The sequence below is a fragment of the Salvia hispanica genome, chromosome 5 (genome assembly GCF_023119035.1).
Source record: "Salvia hispanica cultivar TCC Black 2014 chromosome 5, UniMelb_Shisp_WGS_1.0, whole genome shotgun sequence".
NCBI classification, from domain to species: domain Eukaryota; kingdom Viridiplantae; phylum Streptophyta; class Magnoliopsida; order Lamiales; family Lamiaceae; genus Salvia; species Salvia hispanica.
In genome coordinates, this window is record NC_062969.1 from 3,229,300 (window position 1) to 3,253,794 (window position 24,495).

The window sequence follows — 24,495 nt, forward strand, 5'->3', positions numbered from 1 at the left end:
CGCTTTTGTCTTCTTCCTCATCTCGCACTTTTTAAGTACAAATGCGGCGATACTTATTTTATTCCTCTTATATTTATCGATAATTATATTATCTGTTAAAAATTCCTAAATTGAGTCCTAAATTCAGCTCGAGTTAGGGCAAAATAGGAAGTATGGAGCTTGAGTAATATTGGGGCGTCCCCTCCCTCTCCCCGGCGCCGACTCTCTCGCCGCCGCATGCCGCTCTGAATCCGATCTCTTTCGAGACATTTACGATACACAATTATTAGGTAAATTCTTCCGTTCTTTTGAATCGTAAAGAAATTAGATACTGTTATTGAAATCATAGATGATTACAATGTTCCTTCAGAAACCTCTATTTTGTTTGATTTCGGTAAGCTGTTGATTTCCGTTGTATGATTGCGATACAGCAAAATTCTCGCGATGGAGAACGGAAGCAGCTGTTTCTTTTCCTATGTAGGATTCCTCAATTTTCCGATTTTGCTGATAATTGGCGCTTCTACCTTGCTTTTGTTCCGGATTTTGTATGTTATACATCGAAGCAGCAAACAATTACACAATAGACCTCCAGGACCTCTGAGTACCTTGATAGTTCTAGGTTCAGGTAGCAAATTCTTCCATTTCTTGTCTTGATTTCCATATGGCAGGACGCATAGGTGTAATTGTGGTGTTTTATTCAGAGTCTGGTTTTGATTTTGACCCTTTTGATCCTAATCCAGGTGGTCACACTGCAGAGATGCTAAACCTGTTAGCTGTTATGCAGATGGAGAGATTTAAACCTAGATACTATATCGCTGCTGCCACTGATAACATGAGCCTTCAGAAAGCTCGTGTGATGGAGGACACCTTGAAGAACAAGGTAAAATGATATTCTTTAGCTACTCCTCATAGTATATGATATTCTTCCTATTATATTATGATTATGCTGCTATTTGTATGCTTAGGGGGTGTTCGGTTTTGCAAGATTGTATCCGAGATTAAATTTGTAGTGTGTTTGGTTCATGAGATTCCACCCCACAACTCAATCCTAGATGGATAATCATGGGATAATTAGTCATAGCTCACCCCCTATGACAAATAATCTCACAACTCAATCCTAGATTGTATCTTGGTATTATTTTATCTTGGAAACCGAACACCACCTTAGTTTACATGTAAATGAAACCTCAGTCAGATTTTGAGATTGAAATTATGCTTATTTTTTCCTATGTAATATGTGGGTAGAAATGTGGACATGGTTTGTACTTGACTTTGGAATAGAACTGTGATGTTGTGAGATACATGGGATATAGTATATGAACAATTGGACATGTAAAGGGGGCATTTACTTTGACCGGTATGATAGATTAATAAAACAGAGATTGAATATTTGAAAGATAAGATGCAAAACAAGCTCAATTACTCAAAAGTAAATGGCCGTTTGCTTAGATGGATTGATTAAATTTGAGCTTGTTTTGGGTTGGATGGTCATTGAGGAACATGTGGGCAGAAAGTAAGTTGTTGGGTTTTGATGGAGTACTACTTTTGCTCCTTATTTCTCCTATTAAATGCTCTGACATATATTTGATGTGCTAGGCAGAAGCTGAGACAGTAGGCACTTCAGATTTTATGCAAATTTACCGAAGTCGCGAGGTTGGCCAGTCTTACATAACTTCAGTTGGCACAACTTTAGCTGCTTTAGCCCATGCATTATGGCTAATGATCAAAATCAGACCTCAAGTGGTATTGTGATTTCTTAATACACTTAACTATGATGAGCATTGTGTACTTTTATTTGCTCTACTCAATATTTTGAATTTGCAGATTTTGTGCAATGGGCCTGGGACTTGTATACCACTATGTGCCATTGCTTTTGTTTTCAAGGTTTGCATAACTTTTTTTTTGGGAAACTTATGCCCTGTTAATTGGGGGTTTATTTCCTGAAAATTTGAGAACATTGTTAAAGTTTAAGAGTTGCAATGAACAGGTTTTGGGGATCAGGTGGTCGTCCATTTTCTATGTTGAGAGTATTGCTAGAGTCAGAAGGTTATCTTTGAGCGGGTTACTCCTTTACAAACTACGGATGGCTGATCAAATATTTGTGCAGTGGCCACAGCTGAAGAGCAAATACCCTCGAGCTAATTATGTTGGTCGTCTCATGTAACACGACTCTTGTTCTTGCTCCTTTTAGGTACTTCCAGTTTCCCAAATTATACTCTATGTTCTCTAGCTTAACTCCTTTTACTTGAGTTAATATGTTAACTTTGTTGTGACATAGGTCGAACCAGAGTAAGCAAGTATATATAGATTATAGGGTTAGTTTGCCATTCTTTAAATATGTGCATGAGTTGCAATGAAACATATGGCAAGAGCTAATATTTCATTCCATTTTGATAGTAGATGAAGCAATCTAATAGATTTTTTTCATCCAAAGGCTAAGAAAAGTAGTTGGATTGTTTATTTGCAGGGTTAATCCAATTAGCAACCAAACCGTGCACTTCTGGGAAAAAAAGGTTGTGGGATACACTTGAGCAGAAATGTAGGCTAAGACGTTTATTCACAATAACATGGGATTTTTCACATCTGAAATGGTGATGACAATGACTTTGAAAAATACAGATATCTGACATTAACTTGGTGCATACAGGTTTAACTATACGAATTACACTGTAATCACATATTTGTAGAATATTTGTGACCTTGAAATGTAAAACTTGTTGACTTCATATGATGCAACATTTTTGGATCAATTAATCTTTGTTTGCCTGTAAATTTTTTTTATATGAGCATCCCCGATCTTTGAGCACTACATTATTTATGTGTTTTCGAACATAAGTTGAGCACTCGACCTATCAGCGTGACTAAGAATCGGCGGAGGTACAGGTTTCCGGCGGCGGATCCACATGTCCATTTTGGGTGGGATGATGATGAACAAGAAAATGGTGATAAACATAAGACAGCGAACCCCACAGAGCCAACAACAAAGCCACAACCTTGACACCACTCATCTCATCCTTGAAAACCACGACCGCAACAACCGGCACGACGCCCACACCCACAGCGCTCACCACATTCCCGAACACAGCCGAGATCTTGATAATCAAAGCCACCATCCCCACCCCAAACACCTGCCACGCCGCCGCCGAACCCACCACCACCGCCGCGTACCCCGCCTTCCCCATTTCAAACCCCTCAACCTCCCCCTTCAGCTGCCACCACTCCCCGCTCCCGAAAAGCCCCAACACGAGCACCAAACTCGCCACCATCGACTCGTAGAAAATCACGTCCATGATCTCCTTCACCGTCTGCCGCCTCAACACCTTCCCGTACGCCAGCTGCTCGGCTGACTGCACCAGTGCGTACGCTGCCGCGCCGCCCAGCGTGCACGCGAACCCCGCCACGTACTTACCTCCGGGCGCCGCCAAGGCCGCGCCCGGCTGCAGGGCGAGGAGGACCGAGGAGAGTGTGAGGAGGAACACGGAATTGATAGCTGTGGGGCTGAGTTTCTGAGCGTTGATGAGGTTAGAGAAGAGGGCGTTGAATCCGAGCTGGGTGGCGCAGATGAGGGAGAAGGTTGAGAGAGGGAGATACATGAGGCCGACGGAATATAACATGCAAATGAATGCAAGAAAAGTGCCGAAACACGCGTATAGAGCGGGGAGCGCTAGAACGTGATCGGAGGAACGATCCGAGGTTTGTTTGTTTCTTGATTTGATGATGAAGATGAAAGGGACAAGTAGTGGGAAGCCGGCAGTCTGCACCAGCGCCGCCATGTATTTGGATTTGCCGCCTTTTTCGTAGTATAATCTGCCAAGAAGCGTCGCTGCTGACTGGCCGGTGAGGACGAGGAGTGAATAGACCGCCGGTTCCGACCATTTCTTGTATTGCGACGTATTGTTCTTGTTTGAATTGGCATTGTTATCTGTGGAGTTGGAGTCCGTTGCTTGAATCGGTATATCCATGGAGAAAGTAGAAATCAAGACGCTTTGTTTTTTTATAGGATTTTTGGCATTGGGACAATAGGAAGTGTACGATGTTTGCTATGCAAAGCATATATTTACTTGTTTGAATCTAATCGATTTTATTGATTGGTATTCAGAATTATACTCCCACGTAGATTTGTGATTCTTGAACATGCACATTCATAGTGTGAGTTCTATGCGCAATAAACGTGACTTCATAGTTCACTATAAAAAGGGGAATTTACCGAGCATACATCATCAAGCTCCCGAACAATCAACTAAAATATTGAGCACTTTTCAAATATGAAAAGAGTAGTATGAAACATCGGGGAAAAACGATGAAAGTAGCGTAGCGAGTAGTTTCCGAGCACGGTCAAAGTTCTCGGAACATTTTGGCCGAAGAGTTCGCGGGAGACATTTACACGGACATCATGAAATATTCTTAGCACCAAAAGTGCCCAGAAGTGTAAAAAAATAAAAAAGTTTCCGAGCACGGTCAAAGTTCTCGGAACATTTTGGCCGAAGAGTTTGGTGCCCAGAAGTGTAAAAAAATAAAAAAGTTTCCGAGCACGGTCAAAGTTCTCGGAACATTTTGGCCGAAGAGTTTGCCGGAGACATGTACACGGACATCATGAAATATTCTTAGCACCTCCGACATTTACACGGACATCATGAAATATTCTTAGCACCAAAAGTGTAGAAAAATAAAAAAGTTTTCCGTTGCCGGGACTTGAACCCGGGTCTCTCGGGTGAGAGCCGAGTATCCTAACCAACTAGACTACAACGGATTGTTGATGAAACGTTATACTGTTATTTATTAGAATTTGTACACTATGAATACTTGTGGTATCAGAAAATAAAATGTGTTTCCATGTCAAATCCTTGATAGCCGTGTTAAATGATGTGGTAATTTCGTTTAGTGGATGTGAGCATGTTCATAGTATAACATATTATCCCATTTACTCAAAAAATCCAATGAGTAATATATATTGAATGGAAAATCTGGTGTGTATTTTGTTTGGGGTCATTAAATAATATTATCTCCGTCCCTGAAAGTTTGACACAGTTTACCATTTCGATCAGTTTTTACCATTTTTAGTAGTGGAGCTCATATTCTACTAACTCATTCCTACTCACATTTTATTATAAAACTAATACTTTAAAATTAGGACCCACATTTCACCAACTTTTTCACTCACTTTTCATTATATTTCTTAAAACCCGTATCAAGTTAAAATATGTCAATATTTGAGGAACAGGTAGTAGTAATATATTTGCACGAGTGCAATTTTTGGACTTTGCCGAATAGATTTTGGCTCATTAAATCAAATTAATAATTGTAGCCTTTTCTTGGACTGTGAACTGAATAATACCTATTTATAGTACTACTAGTGTGTGGACAGAAATTCATCAACAATTGAAGTTCTAGTGTATAAACAACGTTCACATGAATGAATGAGCAGCATTTTGGACTTTTCAACCTCCCTTTAATATTTATAGAGGTGGGCTCGAATGTCCATCAAAATTAATAAATGCAGTTGTCTTGTCACACATGAGTATTTATTTATTGGGTCCAAGATGGCGTAGGACTATATTCGCAATCTTGGATATTTATTGTTATGTTGAGGACAAACAAAATGATCACTATTTTAAACCTTAATTCACCACAATGGAATTCAATGAAAATATCTTAGATTTTGGGACATGGTCTCATTATAGGCTTTATAGCTCCAATGGTGATGCTTAGTTGCGTAATTAAGTGCTTTACTAGTCTTCCACAATTGTTGGCATACTCCACTTTGCCTAGAAAAAAGGAAAATTAAACAATATCCAAACTATTACAGCCGTTGAACTAGAATTTCATTGTGTAAGTATATACTTTTTATATTGATTTGACCCCACTCAAGAAGTGGTCCTAGTTGTTGATCTTCTCCAAGAGCTACTAGTGATTTTGCCATTTGCATCTTCTTTTTACGACAAATGACTCTCGAACGCGTCCGTCCATCTAACCTTCTGTTCAGTGACGATCATTTGCACACGATGACAACTCTAAATGCTGAATTTAATACTCCCTCCGTCCGCGAATAGGAGTCACAGTTGAATTGGGTGCGGGTTTTAAGAAAAATTTGAGTGTAATAATTTAAGTGTGTGACAGTGGAATGTGGGACCCATTTATATTATTATTTGCAATCAAAGTGGATTAAAATTAATTGCAGCTTCTAAATTAAGGGAAAAGTGGGGTCATTTTTTATACTCCCAAAATAAAATGTCTAACCAGGACTCCTAATGGCGGACGGAGGGAGTAGAATTTTTCGGCTCTTATGAGTTGATTATAAAGTCATGGCCACACCCTGCTTAGATCCACCATTGCTTTATGTTCCTTAAAATTGTGATGACAAGTAGACCACATTTGACAAATTTTATGGTAAAATTTGGTGGGAACAGAGAACCCTAATCAATTCATGAGTTCACTCCAAGATCCCTTTCTCACAATTCATAACATAGATAGAACAATTTAGTTTGCACTTTGCAATGTGTTCCTTTCAACTAATAGGTCGGAAGTTCGTGTCATCACAGTCACGAAGCAAACGATAAACCACAGTTTAATCGATAATCAAGAATTCACAAAAATGAAAATTAAAGTCTAAGATGTAACCGGAGATGCTCTTTCATCAACAAGAGGAAGCTCCACACCACCATCGCTTCCTGATCTCTCCAATTCCTTCCTCTTCCGATCATCAAGATAATGCTGGTAGATGTAGGACACGAACCCCCACACCGCCAGCAGCATCGACACCGCCTTCAGCCCGGTCAGCTTGTCCCCGATAAAAATCACCGCCAGCACCGGCGCCGCCGGCAGCCCCAAAATGCTAATCACATTCGAAAACAACGACGAAACCTTGAAGATCAGCCCAATACACCCCACCCCGAACACCTGCCACGACACCGCCGTCCAAAACAGATTCATCACATACGAAACCCTCCCCGTCTTGAACCCCTCCATCTCCGCCCCCAGGCGCCGCCAGTCTCCGGCGGCGAACAGCCCGGCGACGATCGCGAAGGTGGCCACCAGGTTCTGGTAGACGGTCATGTCGACGATCGCGCGCGTGGTTTCCCTCTTGATCAGATGCTGAAACGCCAGCTGCGTGAGCGACAGCATGATCGCGTAGCCGGCGGAGGCCGCGAGGGTGCATATGAATCCGATTGCGTATTTTCGCTTGGAGACTTTGGCGGGACCGCCTGTGGCGGTGTCGGGTTCGAAGACGAGGAGGGCGGAGGAGACGGTGAGGAGGAAGAGGGAGTTGATGATGAAAGGGGTGAAGCGCTGGCGGTTGAGGAAGAGGGAGAAGACGGCGTTGAAGCCGAGCTGGCTGGCGCAGAGGAGGGTGTAGGTGGTCACGGGGAGGTACTGCAGCCCGATGGAGTAGAGCATGCAGTCGACAGCGAGGAAGATGCGAGGACGAAGAAGGAGTAGACGAGCATTTTCAGCCACCATTTGTACCTTTTTGTTAGAGGTTTCGTGGTGATTTCTTCTGGTGAGGTCTCAACTGCTGGTGCTGATTCTGGTTTCAGACCTAAAGAGAGAGGGTGATTTAATTAACATAATAATAATAATAAAGGGAGATTAAAGAGTAATTGATTAAGGAGGAGATGTTACAACTAACCATTGATGTCTTGGTGAGCTTCGCCCATGGTGATTGAGGATTTTGATTGTGTGTAAATGGGAGGAGCTCTGGTTTTGTTTTAGTAAGGATTTGTGTGTCAACAGCTGTCAGTTCATAGCGATGATGAGTGCAGAATCGTTTCGCAGTTGCTAACTGCGCTACGCCCCTACTGTGAAGTGGACTTGTAATGAATATAATCCGGTTAATTGTGTCCTATCGAACCAAAATTTGGTATAAATATTGAATTTTGGGTCGTTTATTCAATGACAAAATTAGAAAACGAAATTATAGGATGAATGAAAATAGTACTATTAAATAAAATGGTAATAGTTGGTATAGAAAGACAAAGATAGTAGGCGGTTGAACTGCCGAATCCAAATGAAAGGGGCAAAATGTTGAATTTAGGACAAAACCGATAACGATTGGAATAACATTTACTATGTTCAAATGGCTATCTTCTATCTGTTATTTTGCGGAGAGTCAAGCTTGGTGGCGGTTGATGACAGTTCATGCTCTTCATTTATTATTTTTCATCTCCGATATACCACCTATGTCGTCGACATTTACTCTATTCTTAATATATTACTCCCTCCGTCCCCCAATTAAGAGTCACACTTTTCCATTTCGGTCCGTCCCCGATTAAGAGTCACACTTTTCCATTTCGGTCCGTCCCCGATTAAGAGTCACACTTCATTTTTACCATAAATAGTAAGTAGGTTCCACATTCCACTAACTCAATTCACTCACATTTTATTATAAAATCAATATAAAAAAATGGGTTCCACATCCCACTAACTTTTTCAACCAACTTTTCTTTACATTTCTTAAAACCCGTGCCCAATCAAAGTGTGACTCCTAATGGGGGACGGAGGGAGTAGTATTTAATAATACTATAAATTTAGATCCTGAATTATGCACTAATATTAAATGCGTCTCACATATTTTTAAACAATAGTAATCGCATCCAATATTAGAACATCAACATCGGTGCTTTTGCGGAAGAGTTGTGCTCTTGCCGACGGCAAGAGCACGTCTATACTCGCCGCTGTGCTCTTGCTCTTGCCGTCGGCACGGTGTTGCTTAGAGCTGACAATTTTTGGCACGACACGAACCCGTACAAAATTAATAGGTATGTGTCAAAGCTTACTGGATTCGTATCCTTATCGTGTCGACACGATAACGACACGAAAGCTTCGTATCGTGTTCGTGTTACACGTTAAGAAATAATATTAATATATTATAATATTATTATTTTATTATTTATTTTAAAATTTTAAATTAAAATTTTAAATTTAATGTTAGAAATAATATTAATATATTATAATATTATTATTATAGTGTCGTTATTGTGTCGTGTCATATATGTGTTGTTATCGTGTTGTGTTGACCCGAAGAGGTTCGTGTCGTTAATGGGTTCGTGTCTGAGGGTAGCGTGTCGTGTTCGTGTTCGTGTTTAGAGTTTTTTTAACAGGTCATGTTCGTGTTTGTTGTTATCGTGTCGTGTCGTTATCGTGTCGACACGATAAAGACACAACACGCACGATTTGCCACTCATAGTTGCTCTTGCCTAAGAGCACGGCTATGCCGTTGGCAAGAGCACGAGCAGCCGACGTGGCATGCTCTGGTTGGTCAACGTTGGTTTATCATTATTTTTATTTATTTATTTTTTTAAAAATCCGAAAAAATCTGAAAAATTCAGATTTAATAAAAAAAATATTTTCTCACTTCCCATTAAAATATATCCGTTTTTCCACACTTTTAATTTATTTTTTCATTATTTTTACCCCAATATTTACACTTTCATCTATAAATACCCCCATTTCAACACAAAAAATCACACTACACCAAACAACTCTTTCAATCTCAATTTTTAGGAGTAATTTGTATTTTTTAGGATTTTAATTATGTAAATTTTTATTTCTTAGTAATTTGTAATAGTATTTAGGGTATTTTGAATGCATTTTAATATGTGGGAATGTTTTTAGTAATTGAAGTATTTAAATTAAATAACAGAATGGTGGGATCTTTGAGCATACTTTTGCAGAAGAGTATGGATGTGGGTGTTGTGCTGTTGCGGAAGAGTAAAGAATTAAAAATAAATAAAGGTGGGTCCGGATCCACATCCGTGCTCTTGGCAAGAGCATGGATGTAGATGCTCTTATTCCCATACATAGCTCAAAGACTAAATTTGTAATTCGTCCAAATTTTTTTATACCACCTTTAGTTGAAATATTAATAAACCAAGAAATTAGATCACGTACAAGCTTGTCACACTTTATGGAAAAAAATTAGCATAAGCATTTATTTTCTCAATGATATTTCATTTTTATTATTGCCAGCCAGTTGATTCAGGCGTGTCAAAATATTCGAATCTCCAATGTACTATCATTTCAACAACTAAACCAGTTGCTAAATAGTGAGAAAGGATTGGGATATCCACGTAATAACTGGCTTCCAAAAGGCTGAGCTCAAAATTTTTATTAATAGGAGTATATACTTTTCCAATATTTTTGTTAAAAAGTCATTTTTTTTCACGTGAAAAATGTATGCAGAGCTCACTTGGTTAGTATGGCAATTCTAGCAAATTTTTTTAATTTCTTTTATTTTATTTGTGGGTGTAGCAAAAGTGAAAAGTGACTACACAGACTAGTGTTTTATCACTTAAATTCTTTAATCGCATAGTAGTAGTATAGCAGCTATAAAATAGTATACTACTCCTACTAGTATAAAATGGAATTTATTCGTTCTCAACATGGTACTACTCCCATTTATATGATGATGAAAATAGTTTAATTAGTAAAATATTTCCTCTCCAGACAATAAATTTAGGGTTCAAGTTATGATTACTCAAGTAAATGAAGCATCTTTATTGATAATCTTTAAAAACTTAAGCCTACTCACATACAATCAATTATTGGAGTTGTGCCAAAAATGAAAAATCGCAAAGATAGTGAATGGGCTCCGCTCAATCATGTACTACTTTAGAGAAAATGTTTTTCCAAGACTTCTTTTGGAATTATATACATATCTTCTTCAGGCTAATAATAATCAGCTCAACTAAATCATAGAAAATAACAAGACTTCAAGTAGACAAGTGGTCCACTTAGATAGATAGATGGCGTGGAAATTGATTGTATGGAATTATAGGCTTCAGAAATATAACCACTATCTATATCTAAGTGGGAAAGAAAATCTCTGCCAATGAAGGGTCGAATTATTGGGCTGTGGTAACATAGGATAACTTTTTTTAGTATGTAAATGGTGATACTCTACCAATTCAATCTTCCTGGTAATAAAGTAGATCCAAAATAAAGTAAATTTTTTTGACTTCTACATCTAAGCAATAATCTCACCTTTTCTATATCTATTGACTTTCTTGGAACAACTAATTTAAAAATAACACTTAATTTAAGATGCTTATATACCAAGTACATAAACGTGTGACACGCCATCATTACCCAACTATTCCACTACCAAAACAGGTGAATAATGTGGTGAGATATGAGAATATAGATATGAGAAACTGCAGAAACAGAGATATAAACATTCTTACAAAATGTGTTCCACTTTCTCTTCTTTTTATGATTAAACTTCCTTATCAAAACTGGGAAGATGATTGATCAATATATGCCTAAAATTCTTGGGTTTACTTAGCCCCTTGCACCATCTCTGTCCCGCCTAATGGGATACAACACAACAGAATGTATATCTCGCTGCTGCAATCTTTTACAAGCCCGTGCTGCACAAGTGAAATAATCTATGATTCATCAGAGCAACAATGACTAAATAGGCAAAAGTCTATGGTTAAATAATGAGAACTAGTACATCATAAGGGTGTATTAAATGGAGTAAACATGCTCGAGACTAGGTTTAACATGATCAGAACGATCATATATTATCAGTGGATGATAAAGAACTTACTATTGAGGGATCTGAAGAAGAATAAAGGAAATGCTATATAAACACGCAGCAATGGCAGCCCCAGCAATACAATTTTGAAATAGCTTCTGGCTGTCTTTTGTTGGAATGAAAGCAATCTTGAGTGTATTTGTCAACTCAAAAAGTCGATATGATATCTGCAGCAGTATATAAATGTCTGTTTAATAACTTTACAAACCTTATTTAGAGCAACAGAATGGGTCACTCACCAAAATATAAATAGAAGTTGTCAGCAAGAAATTCAGCAAAGGATAATCCGGAATGAAAGAGAGTAGCCATTTAGGCTGTCCATTGGGCATATTGGACCTGCAGATATGCCAATAGATACTTTATAAGGCCTCATGGTTCAGATCAAAGTTTTCTTTAGCTGTATTTTGTTATTGTTCAAAATCTAACTATGTTCCAGATAGTTACATCTCGCAGATGCCCAGCATATTTATGTGGTTTAGTCTAGAAGCAACCTTAGAAACTCAGCTGACAAAACTAATAGAACTAAATTTTAAGAAACTTTCCAGAATACATGAGTTTATTTGTAAAGTAACGTTGAGAAGAAATCATATCATAATCGCCTACTGAAAGGCCAAATTCCAGAAACTTAGCAGTCAAAAGCGATTGACATGATACAAATGCTAGATGTTGTACATCATCTATTGAAATATATAAACACAAGCATGAAGTGCACAATAAGTTGGACAACATACCTCAGCCATATATGAAACTGGGAGATGTAAGTTTCCAATGTAATTTTCCCAAGCCACCTGGTACATTAGAACAATTTATAGTATCGATTAACTGGTAATATTTATTCAAATTGGGTACCATTAAGCTAGGGGAAATTAGGAAACAAGAGCACTTACGCAAAAAGGGTCAAAGAAAAATTCCGAAGATGCTGACTGAAATTTCTTAAGCAAATATAGACACTGGAACAAAATCAAAGGAAGCAAATGAGAAAAGCAGGAAAAATATACCCACAGTTGACACTAGCTAGAGCTTGGTTCCTACAAACTCGCAATATATTCTTGTAAAAGATGAAATTGTGCTAAAAAAGAAATGAATAGGGGTTTTTTTTCAGTACATACGTTATAGGAATCCACGACGTGTAAGGATGGAGCTTGTTGTACGAAATCCTATCCAGCTTGTATATGTATTCATACCACGAGTAGCCAACCTATGCCAGAAAATCAAGAAGAAATCAGATAAAGATTTCTAACAAAGAAACTGAACACAAAATCATTAACAGGAATCATGTAAAAAACAAGAACATGAAAGAATCATGTAACTTACAATTAAAGAAACAGTAACAATAGATGTTTTTATTAAGCGTCTCCGCTTGGTCTCAGACTCCTCTAGTTTTTCCATCCACTTCTCGACCTGCAACAAGAAAAAGTACACAATTTTAAGCTCATGAAGGGAGGAATGATGGAAAAATCTATACTTTTGGAGGATTACATTTGGGTGAAAACAGGCATATATCATTCCAATGATCCATATATATCGATCAAGCCCAGATCTAAAATGCCACTCATGTAGTCGTGGGAGATCTGGTTTCGCTGGATCACTATATCCTGTCATTCAGAAAAAATAAGATAAATATTATTCTGATATTAGTTTCACTCCAGGTGGACATTATTCTAGAATTACAGATTCAAACAAGTAGCTTAAAGGAGATTCAAAAGCTATGATATCCACCAACCTAATAGAAAAGTAAGAGGGCTCCACAAAATGTCAAAAACTCCTGGGATCTCCCACACCAAGATAACCACAACAAAGCACATAAAAAACTTCAGAGCCATCACTGATCTTATCTCGTTATATTTGTAGCCGATACCAAGGGCTCCATATACCATAAGAGTAAACAGGGTATGCATAGGGCAGATATAATATAGCATGTAGTCATTGTTGAGAACAATACAACAAAAGACCACGAAAAAGTTCAGTCTCCACATCATCTGCATAGAGAATATAATCTAACTTAAGCTGAGAAAAGCAAAGAACAAGTTGTAATAGACTAATAGGTCAAAGGAAGATAATTTGACTCAGGGTATATTTAACCTGAGCGAATCGAGCAACGCTAAAATCTTTTCTGATGTAATAGTAAGAGAAGTTTCCAAAACCAGTCATCCAAACATATGCAGCAATAAAAACACGAATTGCGTTGTAGATCTCTGATGCAGCAAAGTAATGGTACATCAGAAAGAGGACCTGTCAGAAACAAGGAGAAAAAAGATAAAATTAGGATTTTTGTGGGGAGAAGTGTTTTTGCAGCTACAGACAATATGAATATCGATTACTGAAAGGAAAGTGCAAAAAGAAATAGTACTGTTATTTTCCATTTGCCAGTACAATAATGAATACATATTTGAGAACATAAATTGCACATGAAGACTAAGTAATGCCCTCATACCTTCTGGCATCATATCAATCTAAAAGCTGGCCAGAAATAGTGAGACCATAAACTATGCGAAATAGTTCAGAAAAGTCAAAGATAAGGTTGAGGATCTCCTTGCCTGCATATATCCTTTCCACTCTTCTGTTTGATGGCGGTTAAGATAAAGGATGGATTTCCCAGATATTGGAGACTTGTCATTATGTTTCTTCAATGTAGTCATTGCTGAAGCTATGACAAGAAGCAAATACAGGAAAACAAACAGGTCGCGGTTGTAACTCTGTCCAGCAAGGAAAACGAAATAAGAAATGCAATTAGTTCTACATTACTTGAAATATTTTAATAAAATACAGTGTAGTTTAAGACCGACCTACAAGCTTACTGTAAACGAGAAAAAAATAGTGATTACTGTTACAATTTAAAAAGACTACTTGATTTGCTATTTTCCACTAGTACGATGCCATTTATATTATTATCTATCAAACAATTGAATGGAGCCTAATTATGGCATGCCTTACATAGAGCAAGCAGCAGGAAGGATAACCTAGAGTCTATAACTTTCTTTCTAACTAGTCCTCTAGCACTTCATTTAGCTGGATATACAAAGTAATCAAATAATTGACTTCGGTATCCATCTCCTATACCAACATTTTTCTCTTAATATGTCTCAGTGCCAGTCATGAATAAGAGCTAAAAAAACAGCCATGGTGGTATAAGTAAGATTATTTAAAACACTGTCTGGTATGAGTAAACCTACTTAAAATACTGATGGCCAATTATCCATGCCATGTTGTTCAGACTTTGCTGGTTAAGGAATGTGAACTATATTCTCACAATCCACTCTGCTCTACTTAATTGTAAAAACACAAATCTGATTAATGAAGTAAACTGATTAGAAAACGCACCTTGGTTGAATCTGCGAAGAAGTTTGTGCGGTCACACAAGTAGAAATAGAACAAAATGCCCCCAAATTCAGCCCTGCATAATATTGAAATATCATTGAAAAAATGACGATAGAAATATAAAGTGAAATCAAATTGATCAAAAAACTTACATTGCCCTCAAAACTTGTCGATTTTCCAGCAAGAATAAATCATCCATCAACAGAAACCTAGAGAGTGAAGCCCAATAAATGGTATCATAAATTTGAAAGAGAAAGCAACCTAGAAAAGTAATACTACTACCACAATATTTACACTGACTCACCGAATGAGGTTTGTCTTAATAGATGGAGTGGACAACTTTGCGGATGATGATTTTGTTATACCACCTTCTATCAAAACAGCTCGATCATCTTCCTTGACTATTTGACTTTCTAACGTGGCCAAATTATAATCCGAATGCCTGCTAGCAGGGAAAATTTGTACGAGCAGATATTAGTATGGACTTAATCGGTTCGGCTAACAAACATGTATGCCCATAAGGAGCTGGTGTGGAAACAGGAAAGGTGCTCACACTTTGGGAAAGGGAAATGACTTCTTATATTCCAACCATTCTGAATACATCCATGCTGCAATGACTGGAATAACTCCAAGCAAAAATGACACCTGGACCATCATAAGAATAGGTCTCATCACATCCAATGGGAGAACAGATTCAAAATTGCAGAAACCATATCAAGCAGTAGGTATATAGCAATCAAGGTATACACAAAACTTAGTCCACATATGCAATTGATGCAAAATTAGATGCAACTTAACAGCACATTCATACAAAGATCAAGTAAACTGTAATCGATTTAATCCTAAATAAGCATTCTCACTAATCAAATCATCAACTTTCACTTCCAAGGAAAACGTAAAGATTGTGTGAAATCAGTTCGACTAAGCTAAAACCTCCGACTAAGAGGATGATCACCAAAGTTCTCAAAACATAAAAATGAAACAAGCTTCAGATGCCAAATCCGCACCTGTCCAGGCGTGAGAGGTCCAGAATCCACTGCCATTCGCTTTGCCCGACGTGAATTAAACCTATTCGCGAAATCAATCGATCAAATCTACACAATTTCCATCAATCGATAGACACGCAGGTGAGGCAGCAGCACTGTGTGAACAAATACAATCAATAGAGAGAAGAGGGGAAAAGAGCAGAAGATATGTGGAATCGGAGATCTGAGGCAACAAGGAGTAGAAGGAAGCAGTGAGTGACGTGCAACGTCGTCGTTTGCTTCAACGATAGATAATTAATTTCGTCGGTTTAGATGTCACTCTTGTTTTCAAGCCAACTGTCACTGTCGGTTTGCCGTATTTACCGTATTTATTTCTATTTTCCGATAACATTACTAATTATTAATATTACCAATAAGAGAATAAAATTAATTTTGTCGGATTTGTTTATGCGTTAACGTTAATACGATTTTGTATTTTAATTGCATGATTAATTTGTATCTTTTCTTTTTAATAGTAGTGTACATTTATAATTTATAGAACACTAGAAAATCTGGACATTCCTTATTAGCTAATAGCTAGTATATTGTTAATGATAGAGAGTTATAGCTTAATCATGATAATAGTTATTTAATTTCAACTTGCATAACATAAATATGATTAGTGTGATGCGGATGTATAATAAAGTTTGTCACTTTTAGGGAGTTTCATTATAAGTAAATAATTTGATTTGCTTGCTTTCAATGCATTTACAACGTGTGTAATTATTGAGGCCAAAATTGATCCTGAATATATACTCATTTTACGACTTTGATCATATGTTTTATATTTTGAATTTTACATCCTGAACATTTCAACTTGGAACACAGTTGGTTACACTAATAATTCCGTCAATTTTTAAACGGTTTTAACCCGATTTTGATGGTTTTAACAGTCTCATTCGGGTTAGAACCGTTTAAAAATCGGGTTAAAACCGTTTCAAAATTGACAGTTAGTGTAAGACCAATTGTGATCCGAGTTGAAATGTTCAGGATACAAAATTTTAAAAGATAAAGTATATGACCAAAATCATAAAATGGATATCTGTTCACGACCAAATTTGCCCTTTACCTCATGTTTCTTTTATTGATGAGCCAAATAGAATTATCATTTTAAATATGATGGAAGGGAGTTGCTAATTCAGTATATATGCATAGGGGGTTTGATAATCCATAGAGAAAATGGAGTATAAGATTTTACTGAACACGACACAGAAACACTAGTCTATAAATAATGCATGAATGTTAGAATATTTATTTAGGGGGGATAAAATCCAAACATATATGTTGCGTTAGGTATTAATTTTGCGTGGATTAAATTGTAGACATGAGAGAAACCAGTCACGAACTAGCTTCCTAAAATCCTAAAATTTATTAATGAACTTTTACATCAGTTATAAGTTTATGATACATACGTCCATCGTTACAAATCTAGTCTCATGATTTCCCAACTAATTAAATAATTAAATTAAATTAAAAAAAAGCACGTACAGTTGTAGAAATGCTACTAGTGGCTCTTATTTTTCGTTTATAACATATAATTGTGTTAACAAAATCTCATTGGATTTATCCAGTGCAATCAGCCAATCACTGTCAAGCGCAAATTATTTTTTTCAATATTAATTGGAAGTTGGTTAGTTTGGTTGATTGTTTGGTATCAGAAAACAGCACTTTGTAAGGATCACGCTTTTGTTAATTTCTTCTAGAAAAATAATACTAGTAGTTGTCAGTGGCGGAATCAGAAAATTTAGTAAGCGGGGCTGAATTTTTTTAATAAATAGTAATACTTAAAATATTTAAAATAATAATAATAATAATAATAATAATAAATTATTTAATTTTGCATATGACTGTTTTCGTAGGCCTAAGTTACTATTTATATTTTTCGCATTAGATTCAACACTTGCAAAATTCACTTTTTCCAAGCTCACAATCGGATTGGGAAATGAAATACTACTATAATTAGTTGAAGCACTTGCACTTGAATCATTCCTTATTTTTTCATGCACTACTACTACTAATAACAATAAGGTTTCTTAGATAATATATTCACATATTAATAAATTTATTAACTACCAGTACTTGAACAATTCAAATAATTTATATTCCCTCCGTCCCAAAATAAACGAGTCATATTTCTTTTTGGGATATCCCATTATAAGTGAATCATTTCCCTTTTAAGCAGAAGTTCTTTTTTTTTACTTTATCCCCCGTCTACTTTATTATCTCTTTAAGTCTCTACTTTTCGCCTTCTCATACTTTATTCTTTTGACTTTAACTATTTAAATACCATTTCATTAAATCTTGTGACCAAAAGAAATGTTTTCCTTATCTTGAGGCGAAGGGAGTACTACTTCTAAGCACAATAAAAACAATTTTATACTAATTCTAATTCCAATTCCACCAAGTCCAAGTGCATCATTAGTTTATTATAGCCCAAAAATAAAAGCAGCCAAGAATTAAATAAATGGCCCAAGATTAATTAGCCCAACCCTTAGCTTGTCCAACCTAGTTCCATTTTCAATTTCACAGATGCAGCGGGAGTATGGATGGTTGGAGTGCAAGGCTCGCTCTGGGGCGGAGACCGGTCGGAGAACAGCCGTATAAGAGGAGGGTCGGAGTCCGGTGCCCAATGTGGTTCCGCCGCTGGTACTAGCAGTTTTCATATCTCTGCCACGATTGTGAATTTGTGATATCATAAAATTAGTGAAATGATATTATCTCAAACGTGTTTTCACTTTTTCATCAAGGAACTCTCCGTATATATCTTTTTTTTTAGTTCTATATTTAAGGAATATCTAAAATTCTAAATATATAGTGTATTTTAGTACTATTTGGAAATCTAGATTTGAAATCACGTACTACTTTCATCCATAAAAAATAATCTTAATAGTAAATGACATAAGTTTCAATACAAAATTTAATTAAATAGAATAAAAAACTAAATAGACAAAAAGTTAGCGACGTATTAATAATAGTGAAAAATAGGATCCACCTAAAAACTTATCATAAATAAATAGACTAATATTTTGGTAAGAAGACTAAATAAAAATATGAAAATGAAAATGCATAAATGAAAATGGTTATATTTTATGGGATAGACAGAAACAGAAAATACATATATATATTTTTATGAGACAGTGGAAAGTACTACTTGATATAAATCAGCTGCCAATGTGATAGGAAGCGAGTTCCTACCGGCTTTAGTGAGCACACGTAATCGATGAATTTGCGAACAAGAAACAATAAAAACCAACCCTAACGTGAGGCTAGGGTTTTAAGAGAACCAAGATGAGAAAAAGTGTGTTTATTACTTTAATTCTCAAAATGACTCGATCTAAGGGAATTCTATAATTTATAGAATTCCCCCTACTTGATTCGGACATACGTTTCGGGAAAGAATCAAGAAGAAAACACGAAAAGATTTGACTCTATCTTTAAAGGAAAATAGTTCTGCAAATAAGGAAATAAAATAAAAACAAATCAAAACAAATCAAGCATCAAACTATCGCTAGTGTGAGATGAAATCTCGATACTTCGCAGGTCGAGTAGCGTCTCTCCTTGGGCGATCCTTTCTCGGCTCTCTAATCTTTGTTCTTCCTCTCTTTGCTGGTTCTCCAACCACCTCCTGCTCCGAAGTGTCCAACTGCATGGGCTCATGCAGCTCCCGCTCATCCTCCGGCGTGGCGTTGCTGATTGAGGTCGTATCAACTCCCCCTCCGTTAACAGCAGCCTTGTCCTCAAGGTGCAAATGTGGAAAATGAGCGCGAAGTAGCTCCTCGGAAACCCACGACGGTTGAGCATTCACATCTGACGCCCACCGTACCAGCCATTGAACCTGCGGCAACTTGTCGACCAACACCACGCGCCTCTGAGACGCCTCCAACGGAATGTCCCGCGGCTGACTCTTCTTGAAAACCGGCGGCAACTCCAACCCCACAGATTGGTCCGGGATGTACCGTTTCAACAAGGAAACATGAAAAACATTGTGGATCTTGCTGTCGGCTGGAAGTTGTAAACGGTAAGCAACCTTCCCAATGCGCTCCAGAATCACATAAGGGCCATAGTACCGCCTAGCCAGCTTGTTAGAGAGCGGTCTGCCAACCGATTTCTGCCGATACGGTTGGAGCTTAAGGAGAACCGAGTCCCCTACCTTGAACTCAACATCCTTCCTCCTACGATTAGCAAACTCCGCCATAGACTGCTGCGACTGCCGAATACGTTGCTTTAAAGCATGTAAAGTCTCCTCACGTTCGTGTAATAACTCCGCCACTTCCACGTTATGCGAGGGCCGCGCATATGTGTCAAATAAACTAGGCGGTTCCTTACCATACAGAGCTTGAAACGGCGACTTTCCAATGCTCGAGTTCACACTGCAGTTAAGAGCCAATTCAGCCCATGGAAGCAGCGCGAACCAACGCTTTGGGCGGTCGTAGACGAACGCACGCAAATACTGTTCCAGAGCGCGGTTCGTCACCTCAGATTGGCCGTCCGTCTGCGGGTGATAAGCTGTCGTGAATTCCAACTTTGTACCACTGAGAGACAACAATTCATCCCAAAACTCGCTCATAAAAATCGAGTCGCGATCCGAAAGAAGCCTCTTCGGAAAACCGTGCAATTTCACCACCGTATCCACAAAAAGTCGTGCCACTGTCGGCGCATCGAACCCCGATTTCAAAGCACCAAAATGTGCATACTTCGAGAGACGATCAACGACCACCATAACGCCCGTATAACCGAATGAAGGGGGAAGCCCCACAATGAAGTCCATGGATGCCGCCTCCCACACCATATTGGGAATCGGTAACGGCTGAATCAGACCGTTTGGTTTATCACGGACATACTTTGTCGCTTGACAAGTAAAACAGGCGGCCACATAACGACGAACATCCCGGCGAAGACCTTGCCAATAAAATAGAGAAGCGACACGGGCGAAGGTCCGACGCTCCCCCGGATGGCCCGCTGCCGGTGCGTCGTGGCACTCCTCTAAAAATGCCCTGCAGGTCGCCGAGTGTCGGCTGACAAACAAGCGACGTTTAAAATAAAGCAACCCATCATTGGCGGATACATGCTTAGGTCCCGTCCCAGCCGCCACCGCCGCATGCAACTCAATCAAATCCGGCAGCGAAGAATTTTCCGCCCGAACCACCTCCAAAACCGCCGGTATTGGACGAGTGTAAAGCTCCAAAAGTCGCGGGATCTCAGGACCAGGCCCCTCGACCTGGCGGGACAAAGCATCGGCCACCTTGTTAGCCGCACCAGCCTTGTACTCAATAGAGAACTTGAATCCCATAAGTTTCCGTACATAAAATTGTTGATCGGGAGTCTGAACAACTTGGGATAACAATTCCTTAAGGCTCCGCTGATCGCTGCGAATCACAAACTCGCGGCCAAGCAAATACTGTCTCCACTTCTGCACTGCCTCCACAATAGCGTAGAGTTCCTTATGATACGTAGAAGCCATGCGCCGGCGAGGCCCCAACTTCTTGCTGAAATAAGCGATGGGATGATTGTTCTGCATCAGAACGGCTCCAATCCCAAAATCCGACGCATCCGTCTCAATGACAAAAGGGGCCGAAAAGTCAGGCAGGCGTAGGACGGGCGCCGAGCTCATCGCGTTCTTCAAATCCATAAAACTCTTCAAAGCCGACTCCGACCAGGCGAACGAATCCTTCTTCAAAAGTTCAGTCATAGGGGCCGCGATGATAGAATAATGCTTGACGAAACGGCGATAATAACCTGTCAACCCCAGGAAACCACGGAGTTGCTTGACATTCGAGGGCGGCGGCCAGTTTACCATGGCCTCAATCTTGGCCGGGTCTGCATGTAATTCGCCCGCTGCAATGATATGTCCCAGATAGTCGATCGTGGCTACACCAAAAGCACATTTGGATTGCTTGATGAAGAAAGAGTTTGCCTGAAGGGTCGACAAAACCTCGGTGAGGTGCCGAGTGTGGGAGTCCATCGAATCACTGTAGACCAAAATATCATCAAAAAACACAATCACAAACTTGCGCAGATATGGCCGGAATATACTGTTCATAGCGGCCTGAAAAGTCGACGGGGCATTTATGAGCCCAAATGGCATAAGGAGGAACTCAAAATGGCCATCGTGGGTGCGAAAAGTCGTTTTGTGAACATCGTCCATATGCATGCGGATCTGATGGTACCCGGAGCGGAGATCCAATTTGGAGAAAATCCTGGCGGCGTGCAGCTCATCAAACAACTCATCCGCGGTAGGGATCGGAAAATGGTCTGGGATCGTCGCCGCGTTCAGAGCGCGGTAATCCACACAGAAACGGAACGTGCCATCCTTTTTGCGCACCAATAACACCGGGGACGAGAAAGGGCTTGTGCTCTGCTGTATTACACCCTGGTGTAGCATCTCCCGGACCTGCCTCTCAATTTCTGCCTTCTGAAAATGTGGGTATCGATAAGGCCGAACATTGATAGGCTTACTTGACGAGGCCAGATGAATCCGATGGTCCCAGCAGCGTGACGGAGGTAAGCCTGACGGGACGGCGAACACTGACTCGAAAGCGGCTAGAGTCTCAGCCAGTAGCGGATTAACCGGCAGGACAGTGGCTTTGTCGGTCACCGCGGAACGGTCTACCTGGAGCAGTTCGAACAGTTGGGCCTCCGGTTCCTGAGCGATCAGGGAGAATAAGTTGTTGCACGAGATCCGTCTCGGGGGCGTATCTTCCCCTTGCAGGCAGATCGGACCCGTATCGAGCTCGAACTTCATCTGTAGTGTTTTGTAATTCTTCGTCACATCCCCTAAGTCCTGAAGCCACTGAACCCCAAGCACAACATCCGGGCCCTCGACATGGAGGAGAAAAAGATCAATCTTGAAAGAGTGTCCCTGCATTACAAGTGGAGTGCTCAAACTCACATAGTCACAGCGCATAGATGCCCCATTACCAACAAATACCCGAAACGGAGAGATAACATGGAGTGGAAGACATAACCTTTCCACGACGGAGGGTTTGATAAAGTTGTGTGTACTGCCCCCGTCAATCAGTACGGACAGTGCTGTATCCCTGATGTGGCCTGTCAGGCGAATCGAGCGGGGCTTGAGCTTTGGGCCGATGACGAAGATCCGAGACACGTCGCCGGTGATCGCCATATTGACCCCCTCCTCCTCGGCATAAGTGTCATCCTTGTGATCCTCATCGTCGTCACTGTCCTCCCCTAACAAGACATAAAACTTCTTGGCACAAACATGTCCCTGGGTATATTTCTCAGGACAATACCAGCAGAGATTGCGAGCCGTCCTGTCGGCTCTCTCGGCTGCTGATATGCGGACGACCGGATAATCACGAGGGCCGCCCTCCCGCTGCAGTTTTGGTAGGGGAGGAAACGGCTTAGGACCCTCCGAAAGCTTGAGACTCCCCGGGTTGCTGCTGGCCGAAGAACGCTGGTCACGCCGTTGCCACTGTGGCCGGCCACTGCTGGGGATCGACTGAACTACAGCGGCTTGGCAGGCCGCTAGCTGTTGGGCAAGAGCGATAGCGTCGCTCAATGATGACGGGCGACGGGTCAGCAGCTCGTGTTTCAGAGAGGATGCTAGTCCCGCGATAAAGAGGGAAGTCAAAGTGTTGTCTCCCACGTTCGAGACCTTCCGGATCAGAGGTTCAAACTCGGCTAGGTAGTCATCCAACGAGCCTGTCTGACGAAGTGACGCGAGGCGACCAACATAATCCTCATATAGGTCGGGGTCAAAACGTCGTTTAATGTCTAACAAAAAATCCTCCCAGCCTCGGCCTTCACTATTAGATTCCCAAAATCCAAACCATTCCGCCGCCGAGTCATCCAACAAAAATTCCGTGAGGTACAATCTGTCCGCCAAGGAGGTAAAGTTGTGATTATAATACTTCTGAACCTTTTTTATCCATAAATTCACCCCATCTCCGCTGAAACGTGGAGGTTCAACTTTAAGTTTCGGCCAAGCCTCCGCATCGAACCCTACTGGCTTGACGAGGACCGAATGAGGCAGCGACCAACCCCGCGGTCTAGATGCAGTCACCGTCGCCGCGCTGTCCGGCGGCTTTTTCCCTAAATCCTCGACCGCAATCTGCAAACGGGTGATGTGGTCTTCCACGCCCTTATTGAGAGACGTCTGTTGCCTCTCGAACGACTCATGGGCGAATCGATTTGCCTGGATCTTCTTTTCGTCGTTGGCAAGTCGAATTGTGATGTCATAAACCATCCGACCAACCTCATTGAGTGTGAACTCCTTAGGCGGCTCCGACGAACCCGTCTCCTCTGGCATCGGTGACGGTGCGCGGGGGAAGAGAGACTTAAGAAAGCACCAGTTGATAGGAAGCGAGTTCCTACCGGCTTTAGCGAGCACACGTAATCGATGAATTTGCGAACAAGAAACAATAAAAACCAACCCTAACGTGAGGCTAGGGTTTTAAGAGAACCAAGATGAGAAAAAGTGTGTTTATTACTTTAATTCTCAAAATGACTCGATCTAAGGGATTTCTATAATTTATAGAATTCCCCCTACTTGATTCGGACATACGATTCAGGAAAGAATCAAGAAGAAAACCCGAAAAGATTTGACTCTATCTTTAAAGGAAAATAGTTCTGCAAATAAGGAAATAAAATAAAAACAAATCAAAACAAATCAAAACA

General features: G+C 39.8%; 4 protein-coding genes and 1 non-coding gene across 10 annotated transcripts; 1 reads left to right on the forward strand and 4 right to left on the reverse strand.

The window, feature by feature from the left end:
• The first annotated feature begins 396 nt into the window (after positions 1–396).
• On the forward strand, positions 397–3,483 carry LOC125186858 (UDP-N-acetylglucosamine transferase subunit ALG14-like). Of its 5 annotated transcripts, none has more exons than XM_048083333.1 (6): positions 397–604; positions 720–859; positions 1,576–1,722; positions 1,804–1,863; positions 1,967–2,170; positions 2,863–3,483. In XM_048083333.1, the coding sequence occupies exons 1-5, from the start codon at positions 424–426 to the stop codon at positions 2,141–2,143; spliced, it is 705 nt and encodes a 234-aa protein (XP_047939290.1). In that variant the 5' UTR covers positions 397–423; the 3' UTR covers positions 2,144–2,170; positions 2,863–3,483. The 5 variants fall into 5 exon arrangements, with proteins under 5 accessions (XP_047939290.1, XP_047939289.1, XP_047939288.1 ...); XM_048083332.1 differs by lacking the exon at positions 2,863–3,483 and adding an exon at positions 2,428–2,755; XM_048083331.1 differs by lacking the exon at positions 2,863–3,483 and adding an exon at positions 2,447–2,755.
• LOC125188275 (purine permease 21-like) lies at positions 2,841–3,941 on the reverse strand. The gene has a single exon (XM_048085049.1). It carries the CDS (start codon positions 3,939–3,941, stop codon positions 2,841–2,843), a length of 1,101 nt encoding a protein of 366 aa, XP_047941006.1.
• A 715-nt stretch (positions 3,942–4,656) lies between these two features.
• TRNAE-CUC lies at positions 4,657–4,729 on the reverse strand. Its single transcript has one exon. It is a non-coding gene; the product is annotated as a tRNA-Glu (tRNA).
• Positions 4,730–6,460: 1,731 nt separating this feature from the next.
• LOC125187491 (probable purine permease 10) lies at positions 6,461–7,391 on the reverse strand. The gene has a single exon (XM_048084088.1). It carries the CDS (start codon positions 7,372–7,374, stop codon positions 6,586–6,588), a length of 789 nt encoding a protein of 262 aa, XP_047940045.1. The 5' UTR covers positions 7,375–7,391; the 3' UTR covers positions 6,461–6,585.
• Positions 7,392–11,093: 3,702 nt separating this feature from the next.
• Positions 11,094–16,112, reverse strand: LOC125190780 (protein REDUCED WALL ACETYLATION 3-like). 2 transcript variants are annotated; one of them, XM_048088180.1, is made up of 16 exons: positions 15,841–16,112; positions 15,387–15,478; positions 15,138–15,278; positions 14,986–15,042; positions 14,837–14,909; positions 14,053–14,211; positions 13,598–13,747; positions 13,239–13,494; positions 12,995–13,110; positions 12,830–12,916; positions 12,625–12,713; positions 12,403–12,465; positions 12,247–12,303; positions 11,755–11,851; positions 11,528–11,682; positions 11,094–11,345 (listed from the first exon to the last, which is right to left on the reverse strand). In XM_048088180.1, the coding sequence occupies exons 1-16, from the start codon at positions 15,874–15,876 to the stop codon at positions 11,333–11,335; spliced, it is 1,641 nt and encodes a 546-aa protein (XP_047944137.1). In that variant the 5' UTR covers positions 15,877–16,112; the 3' UTR covers positions 11,094–11,332. The 2 variants fall into 2 exon arrangements, with proteins under 2 accessions (XP_047944137.1, XP_047944138.1); XM_048088181.1 differs by having other exon boundaries at positions 15,138–15,275; positions 15,841–16,111.
• Between the last annotated feature and the right edge of the window lie 8,383 nt (positions 16,113–24,495).

Excerpts from the sequence above, each read along its gene's own strand:
- LOC125186858 (XM_048083333.1), top strand. The coding sequence starts at position 424 with ATGGAGAACGGAAGCAGCTGTTTCTTTTCCTATGTAGGATTCCTCAAT. Across the intron at positions 860-1,575 it reads AGGACACCTTGAAGAACAAG|GCAGAAGCTGAGACAGTAGG; the intron begins GTAAAATGATAT and ends TTGATGTGCTAG. Across the intron at positions 1,723-1,803 it reads TCAAAATCAGACCTCAAGTG|ATTTTGTGCAATGGGCCTGG; the intron begins GTATTGTGATTT and ends TTGAATTTGCAG.
- LOC125188275 (XM_048085049.1), bottom strand. The coding sequence starts at position 3,941 with ATGGATATACCGATTCAAGCAACGGACTCCAACTCCACAGATAACAAT.
- LOC125187491 (XM_048084088.1), bottom strand. The coding sequence starts at position 7,374 with ATGCTCTACTCCATCGGGCTGCAGTACCTCCCCGTGACCACCTACACC.
- LOC125190780 (XM_048088180.1), bottom strand. The coding sequence starts at position 15,876 with ATGGCAGTGGATTCTGGACCTCTCACGCCTGGACAG. Across the intron at positions 14,212-14,836 it reads TCTTCGCAGATTCAACCAAG|AGTTACAACCGCGACCTGTT; the intron begins GTGCGTTTTCTA and ends CTTGCTGGACAG. Across the intron at positions 13,495-13,597 it reads GCGTTGCTCGATTCGCTCAG|ATGATGTGGAGACTGAACTT; the intron begins GTTAAATATACC and ends TTCTCTATGCAG.